Source organism: Lepisma saccharinum, chromosome 21 (assembly GCF_977018435.1).
Source record: "Lepisma saccharinum chromosome 21, izLepSacc3.1, whole genome shotgun sequence".
In the NCBI taxonomy this organism is placed as follows: Eukaryota; Metazoa; Arthropoda; class Insecta; order Zygentoma; family Lepismatidae; genus Lepisma; species Lepisma saccharinum.
The window spans coordinates 10,572,277-10,594,371 of record NC_139249.1 but is presented as its reverse complement, the minus strand read 5'-3'; the positions used below and the strand labels follow the sequence as shown (position 1 = coordinate 10,594,371).

At 36.8% G+C, this 22,095-nt stretch overlaps 1 protein-coding gene across 4 annotated transcripts in view; it reads left to right on the top strand.

Moving 5' to 3' along the window:
- The window catches only part of sli (slit guidance ligand), a 710,118-nt gene that overhangs the window by 629,785 nt on the left and 58,238 nt on the right, over positions 1 to 22,095 (top strand). For 3 of the 4 annotated variants that reach the window (XM_083142573.1, XM_083142575.1, XM_083142571.1), the window contains 2 exons: positions 1,993 to 2,064; positions 14,498 to 14,661. In XM_083142573.1, coding sequence (XP_082998699.1) covers positions 1,993 to 2,064; positions 14,498 to 14,661 — 236 coding nt within the window. The remainder of the gene's footprint in view (positions 1 to 1,992; positions 2,065 to 14,497; positions 14,662 to 22,095) is intronic. The other variant, XM_083142572.1, reaches the window with a different exon arrangement.

Below are 22,095 nucleotides of genomic sequence, written 5' to 3'. Positions count from 1 at the left end.
GTTAAGAGACTTTTTGGGCCACCCTGTACAATATGTGTGTATTTCAGTATAGTAACTATGAAATGTAAAAGTATTAATGGAAAATAGGTGTGCTGGATAATTTAATTAGGTATTAGTGTATAACAATAATTAGTAATTACTATTATTTATTTTACTGTTGTGATCGAAGTATTTAAATGTTTATAATTAATGTAAGCTTCATTTCAACCTGGAGAAGTCTTTTCAAAACTAAACTGTTTGTAGAAGATCAACATTGCCTTGGAAAATATTAGTATTGTCCCTTATATCTGCATCCAAACGATCCGAGAAATTTCCAGTCTTTTCTCGATACCTTTGTTTCTCTACATCACTCAAAAATTTCAAGTGATCCATTTGGTTTCCGATCTTTTATAAGGAAATAAGCTCGGTGACGATCTGTATTCCACTTGTTTACATTGGAAAATTCGCCAAACCGGAAGTTCTTTCCCCGCCATCAATAATCGAATTGTCTGATCGATCATTTTTTTGTTTACTCAGCAATAACCCCCCATAAAATGTAAAGGAGTTGTGCTGGGTACAATTGGTCATGATAGAAACATGTTAGGCCCAGGGGTGCGTGTGTTAAGTGGAGGTGCGCCATATCGTTGACCGCTATATTGAATTTAACTCAAAAACTTTTAATGGATAGGGGATGATGTGACATATTAAATCAGGCTAGAATTTCCAGAGAAATGCAGTGGTGAAGGATGAATCGACATCAGGCGAAAATGTTTTCACACTTATACATTATCAGGTTGGCAACTCATCGGGAATTCCTTGATTTCCGGGAATTATGCGTGAATTTATCTCCCTAAGTGTGAAAAATTGCAACTTTTATTAATAAAAATCCCATTGAGTTTATAGCTACATATTTATAAATGCCCTTGGGCACGCATTCGGGACTTGTGTTGGTGTAGACATATTTCGAGTCTGAGTATGTGAAATGATATATGTAAACCCCGCACCTAAACTAAATATTATATTATATATATATACACTGTTTAATTGAATTCAAGTAGAATTTTTGGATACGTTGAAATATCCCAGACCCTTTATATATACTGTATTTGTGTGTGTATATGTGTGGGTGGTGAGAGGCAGTAATAGGTTATGGTTGAAATAGAGAAAACATGTGCTTGTATCCTTGAATTTTTGTAAAGTTCGCCTTGAAAACCGAGAATTATACTTGAATTTTGTTATGGTCCTAGAGTAGCCACCCAGATTATAATTGTCATTTCCTTGTTCTAGCTTTGTCAGATTCAGAATTTTGTAAACTATGTGACTATTCCTAGGGATGACATTATTTTGTAGATTTAGTTTCAAGTTCTTATTATAACCGTAGTTTCTATAGATTTCTCGTAATGTTGCCATGCACCAATACAGCGTGTAACAAAAGTCCGTGAAGTTATTGTAGGCAAACGAGTAGCATTACAAAGTACATCATTTCAAAGAGTAAAGTTGTAAGTTTTTTCAACAACACTCACTTTACAAACACCCTATCAAACTCTTCCCACAAACGGCCCAACATGTCTTCCGAAACTGTGCCTGTTACTTGTTCAATTCTCCTTTTGAGTTCCACAACATCACGTGGAAGAGGAGGGACATATACATGCTCCTTTACATAACCCCATAAAAAAAATCATCCGTTGCACTCTTTGTTTTGTCATTCTAGCACGCAGAAAGCCTTCTCAGCTGCGTAAAGCGCCATCTTGATTAGCACACCGCCTAGCGACGATATATGGAACTACACGTAACACCTGCAATGAGAAAAAACTTACAACTTTACTCTTTGAAATGAAGTACTTTGTTATTTTGTAATGCTACTCGTTTGGCTACAATATTTTTTTAAAAATGTTCCCGGACTTTTGTTACACACTGTAGTAGTGGATCAATATTTAAAGCAACTTTGCATGAGAATTTCGGCAGCGCTTGTGTATCTCAATCCACGCTCATTAATGTTTGTTCCTTTTACAGGTCTCTGTACGATAACAACATTCAGTCGCTTGCCAATGGAACGTTCGACACTCTGCGTAGCATACAAACTCTGTAAGTATGTTTTGATTTACTTATGTGTGCGTAAACTATGTGAGTAACTTCTTCAATATGCAGACGCGTAGTGAGGGCTCGCTAGAACCACACACAGTTGGAATAAGTGGAGGATACCAAAACAACACAAGAAACTGGAAAAAAAAAAAAAAAAACACAACGAAATCGAAAACACGACTTTCCTGCGATCAGGGAGGGAGAGAGATTACATTTGAACAGCGCCGGGGGTGAAACGCAAAAGGAATGGGGCTAAAATTGCCCGTTCGCTGTCATCCCCAATATTTGGCCAAGGGTGATTCTTCGGGTATCCATTGTGTACGCCTGGGAGTTCATAAGACGGGATAAATTGTGATTTGCGGTCCCTCCCTTCCTGGCAAAACTAATAGATAATGCAATATTCCCGTTCCCTTCTTGTCTTATTCCTGGTCTGCCCCCCCGCAAAGAGACTTGTGATGTAATAAAAGTTTCCTTATTTCCCCCGCCGAACACATTTCCAACCTCGTCCCACCTTTTCCCCCTGAGACAAGCCGGAAGAGGGGGGGGAAGAAGACAAAGAAAAGGGAAAAAAGCGCGGGAACGCTGCTCGCTACCGGAAAACAAAAGAACGACGCATAGCGACGCAGGTTTCTTGAGGGGAAGGGGGGGGGAACATTTGAAAACAACATTGGGTTCACGAAATGATGAAATGCTACGTCAAGTCTCCCTGTGTTAATGTCAAATCCCAGCTCGTGCCCTCAAAATGTTATTTCCATCTTTTGCCTCGAGGCGGCCATATTTTTTTCCCCTTTTTGCCGCGCCCTCATTTTTTTGTAACGTGTAGTTTCCGAACTATAAATTCCGAAAGCATTACGCTGACAAGTTCTGGAGTTACCTTTTTAACCCAGAGTCCTCAACGAACTCGTGTTTTGAGAAGTAGAAAAAGTATGAGAAATTTAAGGAACAAGCCGAGATATAGACGATTTTCTTGTACGATTTCATTGCAATATTCTCTGTATACAACTACCAGAAGCTGAGAGCAGAAGTTTCCTTTCCCTGGTACAAAATTTCCCTTTTACCATCTAATTTTTCCCTATTCATATTAGAAAAATTTAAACTGCTGTCACAAAACTTCATTACTATTATTATTATTATTTATTTTATTATCGAGAGCAACTCGTTTGAACCAGTTTCCAAATACAAGTTCTTAAAAGTAATACTAACAAATGAAAATTATATTAAATAGGAAATAAAAAGCAGACTTAATTCAGGAAATGTTACTCTTCTCTTCATAAACTTTTATCTTATCGTATAATATCTATAAAACTAAAAGTTAAAATATACAAAACAGTAATTTTGCCTGTAGTATTATATGGTTGCAAAACTTGGTCCATTACATTAAAAGAGGAACATAAATTAAGAGTATTTGAAAATAAAATCCTTAGGAAAATATTTGCACCTAAAAGGGATGAGGAGACAGGCGAGTGGGGAAGGTTACATAATTTAGAAGTGCATAATTTGTATTCATGTACAGATATTATTAGAATGATTAAATCAAGAAGACTTAGGTGGGCAGGCCATGTGGCACGAATGGGAGAGGAAAGAAGAGTTTACAGGATTCTTGTTGGGAAACCTGATGGTAAGAGACCTGTAGGAAGGCCAAGACGAAGATGGAGGGATAACGTTGAGATGGACCTAAAGGAAATTGGCAAGAATGGAAAAGATGGGATTGATCTTCGCCAGGAGAGGGTTTATGTGGAAGGCTGCAGCCATAAACCTTCGGGTTTAAGAAGGCTAGAGAGTTAATTAATAATAATAATATCCTAGCAATATAAAACATCAACCTGCAGAAACATTAGGACTGACTGAATGAACGAAAATAACAAAATGAAGATTAATGATAGCAAATTGTACACTTTGGGAAGTTATCCACAATATGAAAAATTTTATGGAAATGGTTTCATTTGTTTGTTTGAGTTTGTTTTTAAATCCGCAATATGGACACAAAGGCTAATCGGGACTGGACCTACAGTTTTAAAGAGGAATAGGAACCCTGTGCCTCCACATGGTATTGAAACCGGAAATTTTTGATTACAAGGCGACGACACTATGCTATTAGGAGGCACAACAATTTTAAAAATTAAATAATGAGAAGATATTAATGATTCCCAGTCGAAATTATTATTATTTTGGAGAGAAAAAAATATATGATAGTTCTAAATCTTCAAATTCCCTACAATTTTGATATTTTCATATTACCTTTTTTCCTTAAAATGCCATCTAAATTTCCCTGCAGTGAGGGAAATTTCCCACCATATGGCAACACTGCGCTGAATGTGTGTGAATATTTTATGATGAAAAGAGCGGGATTTTGACAGAGTCGCTCGCCAGCCACTCGAAGCGACGTCATGTCGTCTGTTAATGAGACATTAATGAGGACCTGGAAAGCTCGGTTGTGGTCAGAGTTCACAGACTCTGCAGGAGGTCGAGAGAGAGCTTCGTTCTATCCATTCTGATCCCCTCTCGGCTCTGACTGAAGAAGCGAGGTTCGTTTTTCGAATTCCAAGCTCAGCTTCCCCCTCCCTCCGGGCTAACGCTCCTACTCCAAACAATTTAGGAATGTTGCTGCGTTTTCTGTAGAGCATATCAACACAGGGGGCGGTGATGTTACATGGAAAAGACACTCTCCTCTCGATAACTGTAATGCGAAGTATTTTTCTTCAAAATGTTAGAAAAATGCAACTATATATTACATAGCTGGGTTGGCATGTTTGAAACAACTTGTTTTATACGTTTAAACACACACATTTTGATACTTGATGTTTGATAGTCTGTGGTTATTTGCGTGTTTTGTAACTTGGTATTTTCATTCATTCCTGCACAGAAATCTGTTCAGTGGCTGAAAATGTATATTCAATGAACAAAGAAATTAGTAGGGCTACTCGTGGGCCACTTTTAAAACACCTGGCTATGTTTTTTTATAAGTGTTTAAAAAACTGAATACTATATCGATGAAACAGTTTTGTTCCATAATTAATATTCTACACATAGTTGTTACTACCAATATTTTGTGGCATTCACGATAAAATGTATTTCGGAAAACAGAGTAGTTACCACGTGGATAGAATGAGGCCTGGCAACTGTGGATTTGTTTAAGCTTCTTGAACAGCGCATATGCGAGATTTAAGATTAACAAAATAAGTATTTTAAGAAGTTAGTCAAGCGTTTACTTTGTAACTAGGAACATAGTCCTACCTTGGATTATTAAGAGATTCCTTATTAATCATTATTCTAAGAAAATAAGTCGTCTTGGCATTATGTTTTAAACCTTTTATTTGTTTAAAACATTTTTTCGAGAAAGAAATTGCCAATTCTGTTATATAGTGAGGTGCTGCCTCCTAGATAAAGAAGAAGCAAACGACTGTCACCGTGGAATAGTCTGTGCAAAGAAAGTTGAAAAACTGATTCAGAATATGCAAAGTTGAATGTTCTTTGTATTTGGAAAGTTGCCAGAATAAATGTAGTTTTTCTCGGTAATGTCAGTTTTTACATCGCACAACACAAAGTTGAAGTAACTCAACAACAAACGTATTTTAAATAAAAATTTTCAACATCCTTCATTTGTATCTAATAATAATAGTAATCAAAGACGTATAATACTTAGCATACTAATTATAAGTGATGCATTCATATCATATCTGTGCTCTTATTCAAAAAAATATTGTTGTACATTATAGACAGAAAAGCTAATTTTTGCAATTAAGCGAAAACACAGCCACATGCATGAAATTGGAACTTCCGGTTAAAATGTTTAGATAATCCTACACATAAGAAAAACTGTTTTGGTAAGCATAAAGAAAACTGGTTGCCTTTACTAAATTCGATTTATTTTGACCAAATATTTTGGTAACTAACGGTAGCATATCTGATATTTTCACTTTAAAGAGTATTAGCAATGTTTCGCCTTCACCTTGCAGCAGTGTAATTTCGATAAAACCGATAACGAATACATTGCAATAATGCCAGCTCATTCTATGTTCATCAAAAACCATCAGCGTTCGAAGTTATTTTTAAGGAAGTAACAGAGTAAAAGTTACTCATTTTCACAAGTAACTATGTTACTTTTACAATTACTTTCTGCAGAAAATTTTCTTTATTCATGTTTCTTGTATAAAAATCGTCGTACATGTATGTTATTACAACAATGTAAAATAATGGATTTTGCTTGAATGAAAGTTCATTTCATTTTACTCTCTCTACCACAAAAACTTTCTCTTATCAAACTAGAAAGTTCATTTCCTTATAAATCAACATTTCTTTATTAGAAAAGCAATCATACTATTCACTGCTTTAACGGTGAAACAAAGATCTCTTACACTAATGCAATATAGCCTTGATGTTCTAAATTTAGCATTCGAAGCCATAGCTTCCTTGCCTTGCACGAAAATCCTTTCACCTTAGCATCCAGAGAAAACGCATAACTGCCAAATGTATTTAAAGTTAATAATTTAAGTGTCGTAAAGTAACTTTTTATTTAGTTATTTACTATTTACTGTATTACAAGTAGCCAGTCGCAGTTAAATTCCTCAAAACATTAATTTAATTTTTGTTATTAAGCGTCGATTTTTTCAGATTTTGGTTAATCGCGACGATGAGGATGAGTAATGATATGAAACTGATGAAGGAACGCTCACAAGGAACTCCCATGCCAAAGCCGGAATTCGAACACGGGATTCCTGGCGTTGTAGCGCGTTGTGCTAACAATCCTGCCGCGGAGGTCGGCGATTATATACAATATAATATCAGGGCGATGGGGAAAAGTGCTCCCGAGGGATGAAATATGGAGGCTGGGCTAAATAAACGGAACGGGGCTGTCAGCTGCGTCTGTCTTCGAAGATAAATATTTGAATCTGGCCGAAAGTTAAAATTGGATCCGCATGGCAGCCGGCGGGTTTCCCAACGCTCTGCTCGACGAGTGCCAAAAAGAACCCCTCCTCTCCCCCCAGATAAGACTGATGGGTCGCTCGCCACTGGAGATTAAATGTATCGTGGCGGTGTGCTGTCTCTTTGGAGAATGTACAACGTCAGGATTGTATTCCAACGGTCCCCTTAGACCGACGGGGTGTTTTCAAGTAGAGATGAACCTGGGAAGACGATCTGTCCGTTAGGCTCGTAGATCGTCACTTGTTTTTGCATCGTTAGGTTGTTACTTGATAGTGGCTCACATCGCCTATCCTTTGTGGTTTCTAGCCATAGGTACACATCGTTAGGTTAACCTTGTAGAATGCAGGATGTATTGACGTAATTGTCAAAGTGACGATATCGATTTTTATTTAGTAATCGATACAACGAAATTTTCAGCTTCCTTACGACGAACACGTTTTGAGAAAATTAGCCAAATTTTCACAACATCGCTGCGCGAGCCAGGGACGCAGCTGAACTGGTGTGTGTGTGTGGGGTGGGGGGGGGGGGAGGCAATAGCAATATATTAAGTTTTTATTTATATATCTGTCGTAGCCGGGGAAAAGGTCCTAATTCCAAAAAGTTGATTTTACTGGAGAAGCTAAAAACATTAGGTTACGTTTGTTTTTAAGTCCACTTTATGCACAGAAAGGTTAATCGGGATTGGATCAACAGTTTAAAGCGCGACCCATGATAGATATGATAATTAACATGTATCCTTGAATGACGCAGAAAATGGAAAATACTCATTTTAGACAAAATTGGACTTGTCTTCCCATTTCGCCGAATGGCCGAATTTCACACTTAGGTAAAATTTTCAGCGAAAGGGAAAATTCCCTTCCGCCGAATATTTTGCAGAAAGGGAATTTTTTGTTCTGATGGAAAATTTAAGATGTTCGAGGCCAAAGTACACATTTTTTTTAATTGTTGCGAACAGAAATAAGTTATATGGCGAAAGATGCCTAGAGAAAGGAAGTACTATTTACATAGTGTTTATGGATCTGGAGGAAGTATTTGATCGAGTGAATTGGATGGAACTTGCAGAAATACTGTATAGGATTGGTGTAGATGGGAAAGGATGTAGACTCATGAGTATGGTTAGGATTTTAATGCACAATAAAATACAAGAATATACTCTACAAAAACACAAAAAATGTCCCAAAAAAATGATCTATAAAATTTCCAAAATGCTATTTTACAATAGAATTACGTGTTTATTTCACCAGCCCTGCAGACGACTACCGAATGACTCTTAACAAAGGCTTGAAAAGTTCCATTCCATCTCTACATTTCCTTCGAGTGTACTGTAGTTATAGAAGGAATAACATGTTTAATAATAACAACCATTCAAAAAATTGCCCCGTACTGCTACACTCAATTTCCGAAGCTGGACTTTAACTGAAACGAGTGTGACACTTTATGTGAACCGAACTGCACTATGATTGATTGATTATGTTTATTTTACTTCTCTCTTCTCCCACTCTTGGCTAATCGCGAAGGTGAGAATGATGAAATTGATGAAGATACACTCACAAATGTCCATGCCCAGGCCGGGATTCGAACCCGGGACACCTGGCGTCGTAGCGCGCCGTGCTAACCACTCCGCCACGGAGGCCGGCAAAACTGTACTATGAGTTGAAATTATATATCACTTCAGGGGTCATTCGGCGAACGACACGGGTTTAAAATTTTGGGGGTAAATTTACCTTTACATCCCTTAAAATCCACCCTTCGGCCCTTACACTGAACCCTTGACTACGTTGGAGAGTGTCAGTTACTGAGACGGTTGAAGTCCAACATCGAACTTTCGATGGCTCGAACTCTCAGAGGTGGAAAAGAAAATATACGAGCATGTGACCGCGTATTACAATGTCCACCTCCCAGTTAATAACAGACCCTCGTAGACGTGGATGTGGAATGTGTCCGAGAGGAACCAACTTTACAATCTGGGTGCGGCCACTATGTCCTGGTCCCGCTCCCGGCCAAAGGCCAGGAATTAGATTTCGTGGTGGGCTTCCGTCCGGGAATTTACTGTGTTATTTCTCAGGGTCGGATGACAGCTCGAGTTGCCATAGTGTACACAGTCCCAGGGTTATGTTATGGGAGACCCCTCCTACATGGTGCACTAGAAGATGCCGTATATGGACATGGATCGTTCCGGTATTGTTTACTGCCCCCAACAGAGGACTCTGTTGGTCCTGTCTCACTTATCGCACTCGTTTTCCGACGTCAGGCCAAAATTGCACTGTCTTTATGCTAACAACGAATGCATTGCACACGTCAGTAGACGAAGGGCGGGGCTTGACCAAATAGGTGTTTGAGTTTCGTGCGATGAGTGAGAATCCCGTTGGTCATGGGTGCAAAATCCTGGTGGGAGAGGATTCCCCCCACCAATAATCTTGGCCTCAAAAAATCCCCCTCACCAAAAATTTCCGGGGGGGGGGAGTTTTTGTTACAACAAACAAAAGATAAGCAATTACTTTTAATTTAAAATATACTTTACGGGCCTCCCCCATGGCGCAGTGGTAGCGTCTTTGCCTTGTAATCAAGGGGTACCGGGTTCGATACCCGGTGGAGGCACAAGTGGTTCGGATCCCACTTTAAACTGTAGGTCCAGTCCCGATTAGTCTTACTGTGCATAAAGTTTACTTAAAACAGCAACTCAAACTCAAAATATACTTTACAAAGAACAATATCCAAATGACACAAATTAGTGTAGTTGTGAGTATTGAATGCATTCTCTCTCAAGAGATCATTAACAAATCTACATCAATACGCACAATCATGGCCGTATTTAGAGGGGGGGTTTCTAGGGTTCAAACCCCCCCCGAAACTTCTGACATGTTGGATTAATGGATGTTCAGAAACCAAAATCTGTAACAAATTTTCAATTTTTTTTCGAAGCATCATAAGAATACAACGAGACAATGTTGAAACGATCGAGCTAGAATTTTCATACATTTGGAATTCTGAAACTTGAGTGAAACAGGATTTATTCTCAGAATCGTAGCCCACCCACGACCCCTCCATTTTCACTTCTGCTGTTATCTTTCCAGTGTTCCTGCGTCACAAGGAATATAGACTGAAGATTCCCTTATGATTGTCCCAAAATTCCCTTTCCAGCTTTTAAATTCCCTGTCCGATAAAGTCGAAAATCCCCCTTGATAGGAGTTCAAACCTAGTACCTCCAGTTTCGTAGCGCATTACGTTGGCGATTGAGGTTACAATCCATGCACCAGGCTAAGCTTTTAAAGAGAATAACTGGTTCCATACTTTTCAAAATTCCAAAAATTTAATTTTAAAGTCAAACAACAAAAACTTTATGACTAAAATTTCCATCTAACTTTTAAAGTTTTTTCTTGAAGGTATCTAAAGTTGAATGACGAAGTAAAATAATTGTGCATTTCAGTACACACTGTATGAAACGTAAAAAAAACAAAAAGAAACTTATGCTGGATATTCACTCATCTGCTGGATTGAGTAAGCCCCCTCAAGGATATAACAATAATATAATAATAATTATTATTAGTATTATTATTATGGAATAAAATTGTTTTATTATTATGAAATTTTAATTATTATTATACAATTATTATTATTATTATTATTTCTATTATTCAAATTTCTGGCGACGGCCTGGGAACAAATATGAATGAACCCCCCCCGAAAAATTTTCCTGCCTACGGCCATGCGCACAATAACAGTAAAACAAGAATGCAAGGAAATAATAACTATGAAATCTAATTGATTTATATTAACAAATTAAACTAAAACTTACACAAAATAAAACCACTTCAACTATTTCATAATTTATAAACATCTTTAACCGGTTAGTAAAGGAATTAGTTAGCTGCTTTGCAATATCTGATATGTATAAAAGTAACAAATTAATTTCCTTTATGTAATTAGTAATAATATATTTTTAATTGAGTAATATATTTGTACTTTTAATAACATTACAAATATGTATATCGTATGATTTACACATGCTTGTGGGTGAGGGGGTTTATAGATGAAGAACTTTCTCCCCCACCAGTTTTCAATGATTTCGCACCTTCCCTCTTTCCCGCGGCCTCCTCGTTGGCCTAGTGGTAACGTCGTGGCCTTATAATTAAGGGGCCCCGGGTTGGGTACCCGGTGGAGGCATCATACTGATTGGGATCCCACTTTAAGCTAGTCCAGTCATGGGTGTAACGTGGGTCTTAACAGAATCGAACTTGTGGCTTAACTTTGAAAGGGGGGGGGGGGGGCAGAACAGAAAAAAAAAACATCCCTATTAAGTAACTGTTACATGTATGGCTACCATACGAGGGACCCGGGTTCGATCCCCAGCGGGGGAGAAACCGGGATTTTTTCACCTCTTGAAGCGGCTCTGGCGCCCACCCACCGTCGTATAAAGTGGGTACCTGGAAGAGAAACTGAGGGGTAATGGCAACCAGGGCCGTGGTGCTGATCACATCATCCCCACCTTCGGCCGTGATCAAGAAAGTGTGGGTCCTATACCACACCCCCTATACCCCTTCCTTCATGGTGTGGTGCAAAGCACAGGGGAGTACTTTAGTTTATACTAACTGTTACATTTGAGAAATCATAAAAAATACTCTTTTATTATAGTCTCTTCATGTCCCAGAAAGTTAAGAAAATACCCTTAACCTGTAAATCTTAATAAGCTTGAAAATTTGGGGGTGGGGTCAAGCGACCCCTTGTCTCCGCCAAGTTATGCCTATAGGTCCAGTCCCTATTAACCTTTCTGTGTATAAAGTAGACTTAAAAATAAACCCACCTTACCCTCTCACCCATTTTAGGTGGAGGCGCATTCCACAGTGGATCGAATCGTACTTTGAACTCCAGATCACTTTTCGGTTAGTTTATCTGTACATAAAGTTAACTTAAACCAGAACAAACCATACACTTAATCTAGGTCTGGGCAACTCGTCGTATTTGTGTGGGAGAGCTCTCTTATGCACGCGTGGACTGCATGTCGCGTTCCTCGTCGTCTGATTCGTGAGTAACTGTACAATGGGTGTGGTATTGTAATCATGGCAGAAGATACACGTGGTGTTTAATGAAAAGGAGGGCGGCTCCCCCAGCAGTATTTTTTACCCCTCAACGCAAGCAACTTTTGCAAAAAAAAAATATCAAAATATGTTTGAATTTTTACTTTCTGAGACTACTATTGCCAATTGCAGTATAGCATTTTCCATAACAAATTCTGAAACATGCTTATCTCATGATTGATTGATTGATTTGGTTTATTTTATTCGTATTGCGAAGATGAGTAATGATGGAATTGATGAAGGGACACGCACACAAAGAACACCCATGCCCAAGCCAGAATTCGAACCCGGGACCCCTGGCGTCATAGCGCGCTGTGCTAACCACTCCGACACGAAGGGCGGCTGCCTAGGTTATGAAAACAATACATTATTTAATCATCAATTAAGCTATAAATAAAATTTTCAAAAGCCTTCCAAGTAATATAATGAAATGCTTAATTGTTTATTTCATTATGTAATCAGTGGCGGCGATTGGGTTCCAAAACGGGGAGGGGGGGGGGCAAGGTACCAAAACTGGGTGCAAAGACAGTTTATTTCCCTTTGTATATAAGTTTTATCATATAGATCCACCAAGCTTTCTGAAAATTCGGAAAATATGCGAACTACAGGCGCTTCCCCGTAACTTAGCCTAGCGACACTAGCGCCACTGCGTACACGCCAGGGTTTCAAATGTCTTGGTGGATCTGTGGCGAAAAGTGAGGGGGAGGGCAACTGCCCCCTTGCCCCCTAAGCCACTGTATGTAATTATTGCAAAATGTTTTCTAAACCAATGGAAAAGGTTTGGACCCATTAAACCCTTCCAATAATGCAGTCATGGCATAGGCGGAATTCTGGAGGGGCCAGGGGGGCCTGGCCCCCCCAACTTAAAAAAAACTAAAAAAATAACACATGATTAAGTTCAGTTACTACATTTTTTTATGAAGCCATACCGCAAATCTTGACGTTTGGCATAATGGCATGTGCGGTAATTGCGCCGCAATAGCGGGTCTTAGACGATTTGATTGATGTGTACAGTTTGAAGAAAGAAAAACGTATAATGACTTTGTGTTGAGCCAACAGGAAAGGCATCAAAAGAACTTTTCAATTTAATTTTTCTAAAATTTCTGAAACTTACTATTGTACTGTAACTTTTTAAAGTAATACAGTATTGTATCAATAAAAAATTAATGAAATGCAAAATGCAATAATCGTACTGTTTTGCTTCTTTTCAAACTGACAACCAATATACTAATTAATATTTGTTTACTTAAGCGAGGAAATTTAACATTTTCAAATATAAAAGGCCTAGAACTCAGTGTTTTAATGTTATTATTTTTTTTAAAAAAATAATTCCGGGAGAAGGTCTCCGGACCCCTTACAAGCTAGGGGATATTCAACAACCCTCAGGTACATCATATGCTGCTCCCGGAGTCTGGCCCCCCCAAAGCAAAAGCTCAAACTCCGCCCATGAGTCATGGTTAAAGATAGTAAAAAAAATGAGAACCGAACAGTTCAATGCAGCATGTTCACATACTGGCGCGAGAACTAACACATGCTGTTTCACACACTCACACAACACCAAGGATGCCATCCTACCCGTTAACACGTGTCACCTTCTACCTACCTACACAGTGGTTGTCTTCTGTGAGCGGCGACGAGAAATAAAACAAACAGAAGAAAAAAATATTAACAACAAAACGTGTTTTCGGACACACCCTTGGAAAAGGGCTTATACGTGATCGGTAAGCGAGCATATATATACTTATTATACACGGCCGTCTGCGGTAATGGCTTGCCTTGTTTGTGTACCATTGTCACGACATGTGGAAGCCATAGTGAGATGAATGACCAGAAATTATCGGCGGTGTTTTTTTCGAAAGCCATTTCTGGTTACTCCAAAGGTGCGCTGCTGTGTCCCGAGGCCGTAAAACGAATTGAAAAGTTGCTGTAAATATTGTTGGTCCTTGTTCAACTTCATTGTTGCTCGCTCGTGTCCGAATTTAGGAATTTATTCGGGGAGTGGGTGAGGTTATTCGAATAAACACTGTAAAATGTTGACTGTAGTAATGACAGAGACCTTCAATGTTATGCAAGATTTGAAGTTTCCATCGATTTTGTACCAATATTATGTGAGAAAAAAATAACTGTATTTTGTGATTTCATAATAGGCATTTTTCATATTCTGGTGTATTTTTTTAATAGCTATTTTAAAGCAAAAGTCTGGTATATTGATGCTTTTAATTGAAGTGGAGTGTTATGTGTGTAATGAACAGTGCCTTTCAATCGCCGCTACTGGTGACTTTTAAGAGAAGGGAGTGGCACCACTGTTTTGAGTAACATGGCAGAATAAAGTACATTATTTAGCATGACATTAGTCTTAATAATAATAACAAGAACGAGACAGGATTCAAACTACTACAAATCTTTTCTGAAACTAATTTACGTATTTCTTCTTACAGGCACTTGGCTAGAAATCCGTTCATATGCGACTGTAACTTGAGATGGCTTGCAGAGTATCTACATCGGAACCCCATAGAAACTTCAGGTGCGAGGTGCGAGACCCCAAAGAGAATGCAGAGACGACGAATAGAAGCTATGAAAGACGAGAAATTCAAATGTAAGGGTAAGCTATCCCCCTTTGCTAAGTACGGTACTCTCTGTTCTACCGCTTCTGCCTATCTCTTCATCACTGCCTTCTTTTGTCATGTTCCCTCGCTTACCGACTCCCCACTGTCCAATATCCGGACACACCTTACCTTGCGCACTTCAAGCGAAGCACAAGTCTTATCGCCGATTGTTTTCGCCCACGTGGTAACACGTGGGCAGGCACACACATGTCCTGCACACACGGCCGTTTACCTCGGATAATGGATTTATATGTGCTTGCCCACAATTCATCCTCTGCGGTTGACTTATTTGTAGGTGTTGAAATCAATGATGCACGCTTGTAAGACTAAAGACTTCCCACATCGTTCCTTGAGCAGCTACAGGAATGCGTCTTCTTGTTTTGTTTTTTTCTTTTCATTCCGTTAACAGAATTAATTTGAAGGTCATGTTGTTCAAAAGGGAAGTTCCTTTTAATGCAGCAGCAGCAGCGTGCTTTATTATTGAAAATGGCCTTGAAAAATCTCCTCAAGTTCCTCCACACAAAGATTTATGTAATAAGGTTTGACCATGTCCTCCAGAGGAAATTTGATTGGGCACAAGAAGTCATAGAGTTGTCTGCGTTTCTCTTGGGCCTTCAGAGTGAATTAAGATAAGGTGCACTTCGCTTCTTCCACAATTCTTTTACTGTAATTATGATAAGTGCAAAAACATCGACAAAAATAGAACGATAGCCCTTTCCTAAAACATAAAATAATAAACCTTCAGTAGATATGGTAGTAGACAGCATAAGAAGTAATTGATCACCAGACCTCAGGGAAAGTCTTAATCAGCCATTGTATACAAGCACAAACTACTTGTGAAGTTACAGGAATTAGATAATGGAACAAACTGCCTGCACCATAGTTTTAAGAAAGACTTAATTTTGAGTTTTAACAAGTGCACTTTATTCACAGACAGGCTAATCGGAACTGGACCTACAGTTTAAAGTGGGACCTGAACCACTCCGTGCCTCCACTGTGTATCAAATCTTGGACCCCTTGATTACAAGGAGACGACGCTACCACTACGCCATCACATAAGAAAAACTAAAGCACTTACTGTTGTCCCAGCAACAAATGAACCCACACCAATCTTAATAATTGCAACTGCACTTACATATTATATAACTTATCTCCTGTTAACAGGTCCCGATTGACCCTAACGGTTCATCCCTGTACAGTGGGATCCATGAGTATTATTATGCAAATTGTCCATCACCATGTTCGTGCACTTTATTTGACCCAATAAGAGCTTCAATAATTAAAAAAAAAAACAAAAAAAACTCAAAACAAGCTGTTGACAACTTCTGCACCAACATACATAAAAATCCATTGGTTAAAAACTTTTATGATGTAAGAGAAAAAGCAATGAATATAGTCATGGACTATTTGCACGGTAATACCATGGATCCCACAGTTCATCTTATCTTCAAAGAAGCCTCCACTAGGAAGAAAAAAATACTCTGAGACAATGGCCACAAAATGAAAAAATATGTCCACACAGGAATGTACTGGTCCATGGGGAACAAGGATATTTTGCACCTTGAGCTCTACCTTGAAATAAAAACAATCAGGGTTGCCCCTAGGTACTCACTGATTTAAGGCTGGGTGAGCCACTTTAGATGGGGACAAGGCCGGAAATATTCCGACCTTAGAGAGAAAGTATCAATTATTTAATGGATGATATTCAATTTGATGTCATCACGCATAGTACTCTGAGAAGAAATCAGGGAAAAAGCAAACATTCCTCATATGATCATGATAATCCTACCTTGAATAACTTTGGCAAAGACCATACACACAATGTTCACTGAACATCTTCCATTGAAACTAAGTTATTTAACTCTGAGCAAACAAGGTGAATATGACTTGTGTTTCGCTATGATTTACCATTATTATTCCTTCATTTCCAATGACAGTTACATGTGTTGTTGTTTTTTTTTTTTTTAAATATAGTTTCAGCTTTACTTGTCAATGCCTTAACTTTCCATAACACACATGTGGCTTTTAATTGTACATAGATAATTTTTAAATAAGATTTGCATGTAAATAATTCATAATTTCTCATTGTTCCTAGCTTGCAATACTTTCTACTTAAACAACACGAACACCTAACCCTACACACTAAGCACTTAAATGTCTTAAGTGTTGCACCAGCTATCTGTGTAATATATGTTAGATGACTTTTAGTTTGTGAACCTTGGTGTTCTAGTTGTTGACTTGCTTTGAGCTAACTTTTCACACGAATTAAATTTCAACTTGTAACTGTAACTTATGTGTAATCTAAAACTTACAATTTCATACTCATCCTAATTTGAAAATAAATAAAGAATATACTTCAAAAGAACGTTATTTCTCTTTGCATAAAATGTAGAAAAAATATACCTACACCCTAATCAGTAACAACACTTTTAGATATAATAATTTATTGATGTATTATATACTCTATAAATAAATAAACATTTCTGATATTGTTTCTTGTACTGTTAAAATTAGCTTTAAAATAATGAAATTGTGTCAATTTTATAACCTTACTTTTATTTTGATTTGAGCATTAATTGCAGTTCAATACTATATAGCACAATTAATCCTATTTTGTTAAAAAAATTTGTGAAGTGTCCTAATTGTTATTAAAAATGCTTAATTTTTTCACTGTCATAAGAAAACGTTACAAGTAAGTTTTATATTTTTTCATGTTATTGTGACAAAGTGAGGTTATATAAATAATTTATTGTGTGATATAATGATGTCATAAAATACTTTATTCATCTTATTTATGATCATGTAATATATTTAAATGATATTTCTTGTTATTACTTAACCAACAGTTTTATTTTAAATACATATGTATCCATGCCATATGTAAATAATAATTTAATATAGTTTACCAATAAATATATTGAAAGATGTCCATAAAATTAATGTATCTTCCTTGTCTATAAGCCCTGCAAGATCCGTCTGTAGTTTTATAAGTTAAAATCTCATCTTTGATTATAAAGCTAAAGTTAAAGGAGGTGGGGGGGAAATAAGACACATATTTTGTCAGCTTTAGAGAAACAACTTTCTATATTTTATTATTCATCTATGTATTGATCTAAAATGTGAAACACAAAAAACTACACTAAATATTGTCAACTTATCAACTAAACTTAAAAATCATATATTTTTTTCCTAGAATAAAACATAGTATTGTTAGTAAGTTAGACGTACAAAATTGTAAGTCATTATAAACAAAAGAAACGAGAGGAAAGACATAACAGTATAAAGACGTTCAACACATTATTAGAACTTTGAATATTTCATAAATATTTCATATAAACTTATCATGCACTCATTGTTCATTAAATTAGCTACACAAGATTTTTCTTCTAATTTTGGAATTTGTAATGTTTAAAATTACAAGCTTTAACTTCCTCATTTTACATAACAGAACTTGTAGTTTTGATGTAATCATTGTTTTAGTTTCCATACAATTTTAACAAAATTCTGAACTTAAATTTCCTATTATTTTTTATGTAAAAACTAGTGGACTGCATATAAGAAGGCAATTGTCACATTAAACTGCTGTGTATCATAAGATTAAAAAATCTTTCAGTTATAACATGTTCATGTCATTAGTTTCGTTGTATACTATTTTTTATCCTTGTTTTCATATATATATTTCCTTCAAAAATATCCTTGTATTTACCATATTCACATTTCCTGTATCCTTCTGTGCCGTACTTTCATTGGGGGTATTTATAAGCATGCCTAAATAATGTAAAATACTAAAATAATAATATTTAATATCTAACTGTATGAGCATGTCTTAGTTTGTATATATTAGTTTAAATATAGCATTATATACATATATATATATATATATATATATATATATATATATATATATATATATATATATATATATATGGTATACTAAATAATTTTAGCTTTCAAGATTTAATTATATTATATTTGGTACGTGATTCTTTTTTTTTCATACATATATTGAAAAATGCCCGAAGTGCATTGTAAAAAATTACTTATATAAATTTTAAGGAATTGTCTCTAGAATTTAGTCCCTGTACACCATAGTGGAAAATGTATTGCGTTACTAATGAACCATAATTGTTATTCTAGTTTTGTAGATTGATTGGACAAATTGTAGTGGTAAATATTTTACATGTGTATATATTTGGAAATGTGTATACATAGAAGTTGTAGTAAGATAAATATAATTTTAAATAATTCTTGTCATAGCAGAATCCTTTTCTACAATCAGGAGAAAAATTGCCATTGTGGATTTATTAAAATGCACCTTATTTTTCTAGTTACCACTTTCTTCTTAACACTAAATTCTAAAAAAAAAAAGAATGTGACATTTTTAACCGCTACTGGTATGTCATATTTTTTTTCGGATTTGTTGATATCCTAAAATTTCTAGATTATATTTTGTTTTACAAGAATCGAGATAGATAGATTAGCTGTAACTCGGTTGGCAGTAGCTAGTATAGGTATGTATGTATATTGTTTATTCGAACAATTATCACCAGTTTGACCAATCTGTTGTTTCTGTAAATAGCATACATATTGTAGTGCAAAAGTTTTTCACTTTGTTATTCTTGAAATGACTATGAAGAGATAATGTCTCACACTGTGGCTGTGCAGTCTAAGGCATCAAACTTTGGGCTCAGACTATAGGATGCACGCAGGTTTGAGTCTCCTGGGGGGTTACAACTTTTATCCAGAGATTTCGGCCAGTGTATGGGACCAGTGACTACGCACCATCTTGAGGAAATATGGGAGCTACCAATGAGTAGCATAACCCAGTCATGGAAACCTACAACAATGGCTCGGGGTTCATTGTGCTGACCACACATGTCATTCCGAACTTGTTGAATGATCGCCCACCTCTGCTGAAGCATAGGAGGGAGACTTGCCCTGGCCCTCAAGGGCTGTTGTGCAATGTGTTTTTATTATAAAGAGATAATTCATATGCCTTAGTTTTGTAAAATAAGTGTGTCTAAATATACAGCCCTGTTTCTCCGACAAAACCTATAGTCGTCACTTGGGCAATAACCCATGGTGTAACAGCCCTTGAAGGCCAGTACCTACCATCCGACTGCAGGCCTCATCAGGCCTGGGAGATCATCTAGCCAGTTTCAGAGTGTGGTCAGCATGATGAACCCCCAGTCGTTACCAGGTTGCGCTACTTATTTGTAGCTCCCCAGTTTCCTCAAGATGGTGGGTGACCACCAGTCCCATTCACGGTCTGAAATCTCAGGAAAAGTTGTTACGCTACCCCCAGGGGAGTCGAACTTGCACACCTCCCAGAGCCCAAAGCTTGCACCTTAGACTGCACAGCCATGGTGTGGGACATCATCACTTGGTTTTGTACATTAATTAAGAACTTAAATGAACAATTCAGGTTTTTCATGGAACATTTGTAACTTTTTATGTGATTGTTAGAATATTATTTATCTGCTATCAATAAATTTTATGTCAGGACTTTACCAGTATTCACAAAAAAATCATTTTGGACCTCCCCTAGTAAACATCAATGGGCATTAATGACGTAAGGCTGTTTTTCAAGATTGTGTGTAAGTTGTAGGAATTGCAGCACATTTTTTATAGTTAGTCGCTATCAATGGCAAATTTCTCTTGACTGTACTTAAAAAAGTGTTCATATAACAAAAGTAAACAAACTACATATAGACGAGTAAATATGGTTTGTAGTTACTGTTCTTACTTTATGCATGTTAACATATTTAGAATGTATTGTAAATTATTTATAGAATTACCTATAGAGCTGACCAAAATCAAAATATTTGGGAAGCAATGATTAGTAATCTAAATATACTCGTAATGTGATTAAGCCTTGTTTCCATATTAAAAACACTAAGTTGCTGACCAAGGCAGTTTATTAAGATAAAAAAAAACACTTAACAAGTAACGTTTCAACCCTGTATCAGGGACTAGTTCAGTTCTTCGTCTGAGGAAGACCCTGATACAGGGTTGAAACGTTACCTGTTAAGTGTTTTTTTATCTTAATAAACTGCCTTGGTCAGCAACTTAGTGTTTTTAAATATACTCATTTGACTATTTGAATTTACAAGAATTATTGAATAACATTTTACCATTTGTTGTATAATTTTTCTGCTATTGGATCCTCATGCACACATGATGTAAAAACATTACATTTCTGCCACATTTTTAAAAGATTTAATTTTCCAATAGCTATGTATGAACGTAACGTTACTCTGAAGGAAGAAATATTTATTAAAAGAGAACATGTCCTGCCATTGACATTGCTTCAAGTATGCATGTGCTCTTGTCTAAGCACTAAATGCAAGATTCTGCCAGTAATTGATGGAAAAACATATCATGGTATAATTATTGTTCCTTAATTGCCTTGTTTATTGTTTATGTGCATTCTGTGCTTCATTTATGTGAGTAATTGATTTGGTAATGCAACAATACAAAATATAGAATGTATAAAGAGTAATTGTTGGAGATGGCAGGAGAAAATCTAGTCTGATCTTCAATGAATCCTCAAATATTTGAAGGTGTCATTGCTTCCCTAACTACCATGGCTTGCAGACAACTAACAGTTTGGTAGTCAATATGATTGCATTTTATTGCAATCTGTAATGTATGTAGATAGACCATTGGTTCTCAGTATTGAATGTTGAGAGGTTCTAGTTTAATTTCTTTCAGGAGGGAAATCGTGGACAATGTATTTTCAAAATTACTAGAATCATTGTATTATCACTATAAATGAATAATATATTATTGAAAAAAAAAGTAGCCTACACTCAAATATATGTAAACCCCCCCCCCCCTTCCCCCCAAAAGAAATATGCAATGAAAAGCTCAATATACAAGACCAGTACAACTTAGACAACCAAGGCAGATATTTTTTTACATCTATGATTATTGTCACATTAAAATGACATTCTATTGTACCGGGTGTACAAAAAAGAATGTCCTAGTTTTGAGCCTCTGTTATTTCATACATATTTGGTGTACAACAATGATATATACAGGGTGTTAATTTTAACTTGACATATCAAAATAGCGGGAATGATATGCATGTGAGGAAAATTTGGTCCAAACAAACCATGATCCTTGTCGGGGGGAAAGTTAATGGCGTAAAAATGAGCCTCCGCACAGGGCCCCCCTGGGGGGCAGGGAGGGGCACGTTGTGTTTTTCAAATAGGAACCCCCGAATTTTGTTTAATTTTGGGATTCGCGAAGTCAAAATAAATAATAATTATGCTTGACATGGGTGCAACAACATGCGAAATAAAAAAGATATGGCCATGTGTATGTTTGGAAACACGTAAATGTCGTGCATGGAAAAACGGTAACAGGCCCCCACGAAAATACGAAGAATGGCGTGTGCAGAGGAAAATTTCATTGCTGTCGATGGT